This window comes from Salvelinus alpinus, chromosome 29 (genome assembly GCF_045679555.1).
Source record: "Salvelinus alpinus chromosome 29, SLU_Salpinus.1, whole genome shotgun sequence".
Classification (NCBI taxonomy): domain Eukaryota; kingdom Metazoa; phylum Chordata; class Actinopteri; order Salmoniformes; family Salmonidae; genus Salvelinus; species Salvelinus alpinus.
The window spans coordinates 9,475,562-9,487,408 of NC_092114.1; the positions used below are offsets into that span (position 1 = coordinate 9,475,562).

Consider the following 11,847-nt stretch of genomic DNA (forward strand, 5'->3'; position numbering starts at 1 on the left):
AGACAGGAGGGGGAGGTTTCTGGGGTTGGGAGGTGGAGACAGGAGGGGGAGGTTTCTGGGGTTGGGAGTTGGAGACAGGAGGGGGAGGTTTCTGGGGTTGGGAGGTGGAGACAGGAGGGAGAGGTTTCTGGAGTTGGGAGGTGGAGACAGGAGGGGGAGGTTTCTGGGGTTGGGAGGTGGAGACAGGAGGGGGAGGTTTCTGGGGTTGGGAGGTGGAGACAGGAGGGGGAGGTTTCTGGGGTTGGGAGGTGGAGACAGGAGGGGGAGGTTTCTGGGGTTGGGAGGTGGAGACAGGAGGGGGAGGTTTCTGGGGTTGGGAGGTGGAGACAGGAGGGAGAGGTTTCTGGGGTTGGGAGGTGGAGACAGGAGGGGGAGGTTTCTGGGGTTGGGAGGTGGAGACAGGAGGGGGAGGTTTCTGGGGTTGGGAGGTGGAGACAGGAGGGAGAGGTTTCTGGGGTTGGGGAGGTGGAGACAGGAGGGGAGGTTTCTGGGGTTGGGAGGTGGAGACAGGAGGGGGAGGTTTCTGGGGTTGGGAGGTGGAGACAGGAGGGGGAGGTTTCTGGGGTTGGGAGGTGGAGACAGGAGGGGGAGGTTTCTGGGGTTGGGAGGTGGAGACAGGAGGGGGAGGTTTCTGGGGTTGGGAGGTGGAGACAGGAGGGGGAGGTTTCTGGGGTTGGGAGGTGGAGACAGGAGGGGGAGGTTTCTGGGGTTGGGAGGTGGAGACAGGAGGGGGAGGTTTCTGGGGTTGGGAGGTGGAGACAGGAGGGGGAGGTTTCTGGGGTTGGGAGGTGGAGACAGGAGGGGGAGGTTTCTGGGGTTGGGAGTTGGAGACAGGAGGGGGAGGTTTCTGGGGTTGGGAGGTGGAGACAGGAGGGGAGGTTTCTGGGGTTGGGAGGTGGAGACAGGAGGGGGAGGTTTCTGGGGTTGGGAGGTGGAGACAGGAGGGGGAGGTTTCTGGGGTTGGGAGGTGGAGACAGGAGGGGGAGGTTTCTGGGGTTGGGAGGTGGAGACAGGAGGGGGAGGTTTCTGGGGTTGGGAGTTGGAGACAGGAGGGGGAGGTTTCTGGGGTTGGGAGGTGGAGACAGGAGGGAGAGGTTTCTGGAGTTGGGAGGTGGAGACAGGAGGGGGAGGTTTCTGGGGTTGGGAGGTGGAGACAGGAGGGGGAGGTTTCTGGGGTTGGGAGGTGGAGACAGGAGGGGGGGGTTTCTGGGGTTGGGAGGTGGAGACAGGAGGGGGAGGTTTCTGGGGTTGGGAGGTGGAGACAGGAGGGGGAGGTTTCTGGGGTTGGGAGGTGGAGACAGGAGGGGGAGGTTTCTGGGGTTGGGAGTTGGAGACAGGAGGGGGAGGTTTCTGGGGTTGGGAGGTGGAGACAGGAGGGGGAGGTTTCTGGGGTTGGGAGGTGGAGACAGGAGGGGGAGGTTTCTGGGGTTGGGAGGTGGAGACAGGAGGGGGAGGTTTCTGGGGTTGGGAGGTGGAGACAGGAGGGGGAGGTTTCTGGGGTTGGGAGGTGGAGACAGGAGGGGGAGGTTTCTGGGGTTGGGAGTTGGAGACAGGAGGGGGAGGTTTCTGGGGTTGGGAGGTGGAGACAGGAGGGAGAGGTTTCTGGAGTTGGGAGGTGGAGACAGGAGGGGGAGGTTTCTGGGGTTGGGAGGTGGAGACAGGAGGGGGAGGTTTCTGGGGTTGGGAGGTGGAGACAGGAGGGAGAGGTTTCTGGGGTTGGGAGGTGGAGACAGGAGGGGGAGGTTTCTGGGGTTGGGAGGTGGAGACAGGAGGGGGAGGTTTCTGGGGTTGGGAGGTGGAGACAGGAGGGAGAGGTTTCTGGGGTTGGGGAGGTGGAGACAGGAGGGGAGGTTTCTGGGGTTGGGAGGTGGAGACAGGAGGGGGAGGTTTCTGGGGTTGGGAGGTGGAGACAGGAGGGGGAGGTTTCTGGGGTTGGGAGGTGGAGACAGGAGGGGGAGGTTTCTGGGGTTGGGAGGTGGAGACAGGAGGGGGAGGTTTCTGGGGTTGGGAGGTGGAGACAGGAGGGGGAGGTTTCTGGGGTTGGGAGGTGGAGACAGGAGGGGGAGGTTTCTGGGGTTGGGAGGTGGAGACAGGAGGGGGAGGTTTCTGGGGTTGGGAGGTGGAGACAGGAGGGGGAGGTTTCTGGGGTTGGGAGGTGGAGACAGGAGGGGGAGGTTTCTGGGGTTGGGAGGTGGAGACAGGAGGGGGAGGTTTCTGGGGTTGGGAGTTGGAGACAGGAGGGGGAGGTTTCTGGGGTTGGGAGGTGGAGACAGGAGGGGGAGGTTTCTGGGGTTGGGAGGTGGAGACAGGAGGGGGAGGTTTCTGGGGTTGGGAGGTGGAGACAGGAGGGGGAGGTTTCTGGGGTTGGGAGGTGGAGACAGGAGGGGGAGGTTTCTGGGGTTGGGAGGTGGAGACAGGAGGGGGAGGTTTCTGGGGTTGGGAGGTGGAGACAGGAGGGGGAGGTTTCTGGGGTTGGGAGTTGGAGACAGGAGGGGGAGGTTTCTGGGGTTGGGAGGTGGAGACAGGAGGGAGAGGTTTCTGGAGTTGGGAGGTGGAGACAGGAGGGGGAGGTTTCTGGGGTTGGGAGGTGGAGACAGGAGGGGGAGGTTTCTGGGGTTGGGAGGTGGAGACAGGAGGGAGAGGTTTCTGGGGTTGGGAGGTGGAGACAGGAGGGGGAGGTTTCTGGGGTTGGGAGGTGGAGACAGGAGGGGGAGGTTTCTGGGGTTGGGAGGTGGAGACAGGAGGGAGAGGTTTCTGGGGTTGGGGAGGTGGAGACAGGAGGGGAGGTTTCTGGGGTTGGGAGGTGGAGACAGGAGGGGGAGGTTTCTGGGGTTGGGAGGTGGAGACAGGAGGGGGAGGTTTCTGGGGTTGGGAGGTGGAGACAGGAGGGGGAGGTTTCTGGGGTTGGGAGGTGGAGACAGGAGGGGGAGGTTTCTGGGGTTGGGAGGTGGAGACAGGAGGGGGAGGTTTCTGGGGTTGGGAGGTGGAGACAGGAGGGGGAGGTTTCTGGGGTTGGGAGGTGGAGACAGGAGGGGGAGGTTTCTGGGGTTGGGAGGTGGAGACAGGAGGGGGAGGTTTCTGGGGTTGGGAGTTGGAGACAGGAGGGGGAGGTTTCTGGGGTTGGGAGGTGGAGACAGGAGGGGGAGGTTTCTGGGGTTGGGAGGTGGAGACAGGAGGGGGAGGTTTCTGGGGTTGGGAGATGGAGACAGGAGGGGAGGTTTCTGGGGTTGGGAGTTGGAGACAGGAGGGGGAGGTGGAGACAGGACGGGGATGTTTCTGGGGTTGGGAGGTGGAGACAGGAGGGGAGGTTTCTGGGGTTGGGAGGTGGAGACAGGAGGGGGAGGTTTCTGGGGTTGGGAGGTGGAGACAGGAGGGGGAGGTTTCTGGGGTTGGGAGGTGGAGACAGGAGGGGGAGGTTTCTGGGGTTGGGAGGTGGAGACAGGAGGGGGAGGTTTCTGGGGTTGGGAGGTGGAGACAGGAGGGGGAGGTTTCTGGGGTTGGGAGGTGGAGACAGGAGGGGGAGGTTTCTGGGGTTGGGAGGTGGAGACAGGAGGGGGAGGTTTCTGGGGTTGGGAGTTGGAGACAGGAGGGGGAGGTTTCTGGGGTTGGGAGGTGGAGACAGGAGGGGGAGGTTTCTGGGGTTGGGAGGTGGAGACAGGAGGGGGAGGTTTCTGGGGTTGGGAGGTGGAGACAGGAGGGGGAGGTTTCTGGGGTTGGGAGGTGGAGACAGGAGGGGGAGGTTTCTGGGGTTGGGAGTTGGAGACAGGAGGGGGAGGTTTCTGGGGTTGGGAGGTGGAGACAGGAGGGGGAGGTTTCTGGGGTTGGGAGGTGGAGACAGGAGGGAGAGGTTTCTGGAGTTGGGAGGTGGAGACAGGAGGGGGAGGTTTCTGGGGTTGGGAGGTGGAGACAGGAGGGGGAGGTTTCTGGGGTTGGGGAGGTGGAGACAGGAGGGGAGGTTTCTGGGGTTGGGAGGTGGAGACAGGAGGGAGAGGTTTCTGGGGTTGGGGAGGTGGAGACAGGAGGGGAGGTTTCTGGGGTTGGGAGTTGGAGACAGGAGGGGGAGGTGGAGACAGGACGGGGATGTTTCTGGGGTTGGGAGGTGGAGACAGGAGGGGAGGTGGAGACAGGACGGGGAGGTTTCTGGGGTTGGGAGATGGAGACAGGAGGGGGAGGTTTCTGGGGTTGGGAGGTGGAGACAGGAGGGAGAGGTTTCTGGGGTTGGGGAGGTGGAGACAGGAGGGGAGGTTTCTGGGGTTGGGAGGTGGAGACAGGAGGGGGAGGTTTCTGGGGTTGGGAGGTGGAGACAGGAGGGGGAGGTTTCTGGGGTTGGGAGGTGGAGACAGGAGGGGGAGATTTCTGGGGTTGGGAGGTGGAGACAGGAGGGGGAGGTTTCTGGGGTTGGGAGGTGGAGACAGGAGGGGAGGTTTCTGGGGTTGGGAGGTGGAGACAGGAGGGGGAGGTTTCTGGGGTTGGGAGGTGGAGACAGGAGGGGGAGGTTTCTGGGCTTGGGAGGTGGAGACAGGAGGGGGAGGTTTCTGGGGTTGGGAGGTGGAGACAGGAGGGGAGGTTTCTGGGGTTGGGAGGTGGAGACAGGAGGGGGAGGTTTCTGGGGTTGGGAGGTGGAGACAGGAGGGGGAGGTTTCTGGGGTTGGGAGGTGGAGACAGGAGGGGGAGGTTTCTGGGGTTGGGAGGTGGAGACAGGAGGGGGAGGTTTCTGGGGTTGGGAGGTGGAGACAGGAGGGGAGGTTTCTGGGGTTGGGAGGTGGAGACAGGAGGGGGAGGTTTCTGGGGTTGGGAGGTGGAGACAGGAGGGGGAGGTTTCTGGGGTTGGGAGGTGGAGACAGGAGGGGGAGGTTTCTGGGGTTGGGAGGTGGAGACAGGAGGGGGAGGTTTCTGGGGTTGGGAGGTGGAGACAGGAGGGGAGGTTTCTGGGGTTGGGAGGTGGAGACAGGAGGGAGAGGTTTCTGGGGTTGGGGAGGTGGAGACAGGAGGGGAGGTTTCTGGGGTTGGGAGTTGGAGACAGGAGGGGGAGGTGGAGACAGGACGGGGATGTTTCTGGGGTTGGGAGGTGGAGACAGGAGGGGAGGTTTCTGGGGTTGGGAGGTGGAGACAGGAGGGGGAGGTTTCTGGGGTTGGGAGGTGGAGACAGGAGGGGGAGGTTTCTGGGGTTGGGAGGTGGAGACAGGAGGGGGAGGTTTCTGGGGTTGGGAGGTGGAGACAGGAGGGGGAGGTTTCTGGGGTTGGGAGGTGGAGACAGGAGGGGGAGGTTTCTGGGGTTGGGAGGTGGAGACAGGAGGGGGAGGTTTCTGGGGTTGGGAGGTGGAGACAGGAGGGGGAGGTTTCTGGGGTTGGGAGGTGGAGACAGGAGGGGGAGGTTTCTGGGGTTGGGAGGTGGAGACAGGAGGGGGAGGTTTCTGGGGTTGGGGAGGTGGAGACAGGAGGGGAGGTTTCTGGGGTTGGGAGGTGGAGACAGGAGGGAGAGGTTTCTGGGGTTGGGGAGGTGGAGACAGGAGGGGAGGTTTCTGGGGTTGGGAGTTGGAGACAGGAGGGGGAGGTGGAGACAGGACGGGGATGTTTCTGGGGTTGGGAGGTGGAGACAGGAGGGGAGGTGGAGACAGGACGGGGAGGTTTCTGGGGTTGGGAGGTGGAGACAGGAGGGGGAGGTTTCTGGGGTTGGGAGGTGGAGACAGGAGGGAGAGGTTTCTGGGGTTGGGGAGGTGGAGACAGGAGGGGAGGTTTCTGGGGTTGGGAGGTGGAGACAGGAGGGGGAGGTTTCTGGGGTTGGGAGGTGGAGACAGGAGGGGGAGGTTTCTGGGGTTGGGAGGTGGAGACAGGAGGGGGAGGTTTCTGGGGTTGGGAGGTGGAGACAGGAGGGGGAGGTTTCTGGGGTTGGGAGGTGGAGACAGGAGGGGAGGTTTCTGGGGTTGGGAGGTGGAGACAGGAGGGGGAGGTTTCTGGGGTTGGGAGGTGGAGACAGGAGGGGGGGTTTCTGGGGTTGGGAGTTGGAGACAGGAGGGGGAGGTGGAGACAGGACGGGGATGTTTCTGGGGTTGGGAGGTGGAGACAGGAAGGGGAGGTTTTTTGAATGAATCGTAACATAGTTTAAATACAGGTTTATACCCGGGGCAGTTTTACAGAGTCTTGGGGTTTATTAGCTTGATAGAACTTGGTACATGAGAGCACTATGAGTAATCTCAATAAATTATAGGTTTACATCCAAGATCAGTCAACAGTGAAATGCTACCTATGTAAGTTTCATCAAAAGACACTCTTGCAACCAAGGACAGACACATATTTACACGCCCGAGCGCTTCAGCACTCAGCTGTCCCGTTCTGGGAGCTTGTATGGTCTACCACTTCACGGCTGAGCCTTTGTTGCTCCTAGATGTTTCTCTTTTACAATAAAAGCACTTACTGTTGACCACGGCAGCTCTAGCAGGGCAGAAATATGACGAACTGACGTGTTGGAAAGGTGACATCCTATGACGGTGTCAGTTTGAATGTCACTGAGCTCCTCAGTAAGGCCATTCTACTGCCAATGTTTGTCTATGGAGATTGCAAGGCGGTGTGCTGGAGTTTATACACTTGTCAGTGACGGGTGAGGCTGAAATAGCCAAATCCACTAATTTGAAGTGGTGTCCACATACCTTTGTATCTATAGTGTACTTTGTATTCTCAAAGAGATAGTTCACTTTAAAATGAAAGTTTATCAGACGTTTTCAGGCTAATGATTTAGCGATAAGTCATCTGCCGTAATTTAGGTTCAAAAACTTTTCATGGGAAGTAGAAGCCCTGGAATTCTGGGAATTTTGCTTAAATTCAATAGTGAACCTTTTTTTGTGTGGGATACACACAAGGCAATTCTAGGGCTTGTGGCACATTTTGGTTAAACTATCCCCAATTCAATGGAATTGCAACCCTCTGCATGTGCAGTGCATTCTTCCATCACATGTGCAGTGTATTCTTCCATCACATGTGCAGTGTATTCTTCCATCACATGTGCAGCTGATTCTCAAGATCTTGCACACTAATGAGATGCTATTGAGCCCACACTACTACACTGTCTGAGCCAAGGACTACATTCTTTCTGGTAAGTTTTGATTGCAATACTTGGTGGGTTGAATATATTTTATAGGACATACATGATTTTTTGTTAATTAACTAGTAAATAGTAGCCTACAGCAAAGTGTGATTAAATTATTTATTACTTGTTAACCATTTTTGCTAGTTAGTTTTTGCTACCATGTGGGTTTTAGCTTGCTTGAGCCTGATAATTGAGGGGTTTTAATTCACCTGTTTCCATACATGTTTCCTTTAAAAACATGTATCTTACAAAGGAGTTGTTTAATCTAACTGCTTAACTATTTATCTGTACATGGAATTGTATTATTTTTTTTTACTCATTTATTTATAATCTTTACAGGAAAATGCCACGGGCACTATCTGATTTGTCGAGACATTTCACTGCAGCTAATGTAGAAGGAAAAGCTGTGTACAGTTGCAAATACTGTGCCAAATCATGTGAAGAATGCAACAAAGATGCAGAATCATCTGGCCAAGTGCATAAAGTTCCCTCAGCACTCACAACAAGCAACCTCTGACAAAAGTCCCTCTACTTCTATTCTAGGTGAAAATGATGAATCAGACACCTTATCGATAGCAACAGCTCATGGTCCTCCTGGAATCAGAAGTTGTTTTGACTCAATGGAGGAACGTAGTCAGAGAAATGCTGATGAATGTCTTGCTCGAGCTGTGTATGCAACTGGTTCACCTCTGATGCTCACAGGCAGTGTGTATTGGGAGAGATTTCTGAATGTTCTTCGCCCAGCAGACACCCCTCCAACCAGACATGCTTTATCTACTCATTTGCTGGATGCAGAGTTCAACAGAGTTCAAGTGAAGATCAAGAAAATCATAGAGAAAGCAGACTGTATTGCAATCATCTCTGATGGGTGGTTGAATGTTCGTGGGCAAGGAATAATTAACTACATCATCTCCAACCCTCAACCAGTATTCTACAAGAGCACAGACACAAGGGACAACAGACACACCGGTCTCTACATTGCAGATGAGATGAAGGCAGTCATCAATGACCTTGGACCACAGAAGGTATTTGCACTGGTGACAGACAACGCTGTGAACATGAAGGCTGCTTGGTCTAAAGTGGAGGAGTCCTACCCTCACATCACACCCATTGGCTGTGCTGCTCATGCATTGAATCTGCTCCTCAAGGACATCATGGCACTGAAAACAATGGATACACTCTACAAGAGAGCCAATGGAAATGGTTAGTTATGTGAAGGGTCATCAAGTTATAGCAGCAATCTACCTCACCAAGCAAAGTGAGAAGAATAAGAGCACCACATTGAAGCTGCACAGCAACACCAGCTGGGGTGGTGATGTCATCATGTTTGACAGTCTCCTGGAGGGGAAGGAGTCTCTCCAAGAAATGCCCCATCAAGAGGATCCTCCTGGATGATGTATTTTGGGAGAGAGTGGTAAGCAGTTTGAAAACTCCTGAAACCTATAGCAGTAGCCATTGGGCGGATTGAGGGAGACAATGCCATTCTGTCTGATGTTCAGACTCTGCTTGCAGATGTAAGAGAAGACATCCGCACTGCCCTGCCCACTTCACTGTTGCTCCAAGCAGAGGAAACTGCAGTTCTGAAATACATCAGAAAGCGTGAAGACTTCTGCCTGAAGCCCATACACACCGCAGTGTACATGTTGGACCCCAAGTATGCTGGCAAGAGCATCCTGTCTGGTGCAGAGATCAACAAGGCCTATGGTGTCATCACTACCGTGTCTCGCCATCTTTGCATGGATGAGGGCAAGGTTCTTGGCAGTCTGGTAAGGTTCTCTTCCAAGCAAGGGCTTTGGGATGGAGATGTAATATGGCAGTCGTGCCAACATATCTCCTCAGCCACCTGGTGGAAGGGACTTTGTGGATCTGAGGCTCTTTCCCCTGTTGCCTCCATCATCCTCCAAATCCCAACAACATCAGAGCGCAACTGGTCCTTGTTTGGGAACACACACACCTGTCACGGACGTGTGGAGAGATGGACCAAGGCACAGCGTGCTCTGAGTTCCACATATTTTATTAAGTGAAACTTTGAACAAAACAAATAAAGAAACAATGAAACGTAACAAAAGTGGTGCAACTAGCAAACAAACACACAAACAAACAATATCCCACAAAACACAGGTGGGGAAAATGGCTACCTAAATATGTTCCCCGATTAGAGACAACGACAAACAGCTGCCTCTAATTGGGAACCATATTAGCACCAACATAGAAATAAATATACTAGATCACCCCCTAGTCACGCCCTGACCTACTTTACCATAGAGAACCAAGGGTTCTCTATGGTCAGGGCGTAACAACACCAAAACACACAACAGGCTGACCAATACAAGGGTTGAAAAATTGGTGGCCATCCGGGCAAATTTGAAGCTTTTTGAGCCTGACAACAAGCCATCCTCAACCAGGTTGGAAAGTGACAGTGAAGATGAGGCCTCAGAGTCTGATGTTCAAGAGGAAGACAACCAAAGCTTTAGTTTCTAGACTATCATTTTAAAGATGTATGTTGAAAACGTTTCTGGGAGACCCGATGGATCATTGGGGATCATTCAATATTCCCTTTCTTTTGTTGTTCAGTGAATTCATCCCATGTGAAGAGTCAACTCATTTAACTAAAGTTAAATTCGTAACTAAATATATTTTTTATTTCTATTGGAAGGATTTAATATTTTGCAATTATGTCTACTTATGATAAGGTAAAAGGTTTATGTTTCTGTCTCTCTCTATGGTAAATACAGTATATCCAATAAAAAACAATCTACATTTATATGGTATTAATATTTATTTGCATATATTTCTGTTAATTCCCATATATTTCCACGGAAAGTTTCCACCTCTGAATATTTGTCACGTTCTGACCATAGTTCTTATGTATTTTGCTTGTTTTAGTGTTGGTCAGGACGTGAGCTGGGTGGGCATTCTATGTTGTGTGTCTAGTTTGTCTGTTTCTATGTTTGGCCTAATATGGTTCTCAATCAGAGGCAGATGTTTTGTGTTGTCTCTGATTGGGAATCATATATAGGTGGCTTGTTTTGTGTTGGGGTTTGTGGGTGGTTGTTTCCTGTCTCTGTGTTTTCTCTGCACCAGATAGGGCTGTTTCGGGTTTGCCAAGTTTGTTATTTTGTAATTGTTGTAAGTGTTCACAGTATTTGTTTGTAATTAAACATGTTGAGCACTGGCTATGCTGCGTCTTGGTCCGATCCCTGCTACACCTCCTCTTCTCGTGAAGAGACGGAAGGCTGCCGTTACAATATTCCCCAAAATTTGCAACCCTAGTTGTGATCCAGCTAGGATAGATGCCTGAATGGGAAATATACTGTGAAATTCAGAACATTAGATGAAATGTGGAGATCAAAAACTTGGTTCATGCATCCAAAAGTTAGTGTAACCTCCTGAGTCTCTTACCCTGGTACTCAAACCTGAAGCCTGGCTTGTTCTGGGAGTGGTCACTATGGAAATACACTGTGGTCTCATGGGAGGTGGTGAGCAGGGAGGGCGGGACATCCTGTCCACTGAATCGACCAATCACAGTGCTGGTGTCCAGTGGGCCGTTCCTTATCTCCAGAAAGTCATGGTTGGCCTCGGTGGAGAAGTTGAGGAACTGGACATGGGCTCCTGGGGGTGATGGAATACAAGGTTAGATTAAGAGACAGTACCAGGAAATACAATCCACAGAGAGACAAACAACTACTTGTAACACCTCACTGGAGAAAAAACTCCACCTCCCCCTCCTGTCTCCACCTCCCAACCCCAGAAACCTCCCCCTCCTGTCTCCACCTCCCAACCCCAGAAACCTCCCCCTCCTGTCTCCACCTCCCAACACCAGAAACCTCTCCCTCCTGTCTCCACCTCCCAACCCCAGAAACCTCCCCCTCCTGTCTCCACCTCCCAACCCCAGAAACCTCCCCCTCCTGTCTCCATCTCCCAACCCCAGAAACCTCCCCCTCCTGTCTCCACCTCCCAACCCCAGAAACCTCCCCCTCCTGTCTCCACCTCCCAACACCAGAAACCTCCCCTCCTGTCTCCACCGCCCAAACCCAGAAACCTCTCCCTCCTGTCTCCACCTCCCAACCCCAGAAACCTCCCCCTCCTGTCTCCACCTCCCAACCCCAGAAACCTCCCCCTCCTGTCTCCACCTCCCAACCCCAGAAACCTCCCCCTCCTGTCTCCACCTCCCAACCCCAGAAACCTCTCCCTCCTGTCTCCACCTCCCAACCCCAGAAACCTCTCCCTCCTGTCTCCACCTCCCAAACTGATCGGATTTGAAAAAAGTCATCAACATTGGGAAAATGTTGTCTTGTTTGTTAACCCGATGTTAACCTACGTAGCTTCAATGACATGAAGCAATTATTTGTTCGATGACACGTTGAATTCATGTTAACTCAACTAAATGTAAATGACGCTGAACCGGCGTCTGTGGGACAGGTGTTCTAGCATGTTGCTCCTGGGGTGGAGATCATACATGTAGATCAGGAATTACATGTAATCAGTTACATGTACGGGATTACAAAAAAACTGGAACTGTAATCCATTACGTTACCAGCTAAAATATTCTAATCAGACTACAGATCCTATTGAAAAACCTGATGATAACTTCAAGGATTACTTTTAAATTCAGAAAGGATTTTTGCAAATACAAAAACATACTTGACACTGTTTTCTCAATGACATTCAAATCATCATTGAAAAAAAGGTGCAATTTAAAAAAAAAAATCCACCTGAGTGAGTCTGACCACAAGTCAGCGACCACCATGATGACACATCAA

General features: G+C 53.6%; 1 protein-coding gene across 1 annotated transcript in view; it reads right to left on the reverse strand.

Moving 5' to 3' along the window:
• csmd2 (CUB and Sushi multiple domains 2) overlaps positions 1–11,847 on the reverse strand; it is an 899,615-nt gene that overhangs the window by 240,545 nt on the left and 647,223 nt on the right. The window contains exon 37 of the mRNA XM_071373664.1: positions 10,487–10,696. Coding sequence (XP_071229765.1) covers positions 10,487–10,696 — 210 coding nt within the window. The remainder of the gene's footprint in view (positions 1–10,486; positions 10,697–11,847) is intronic.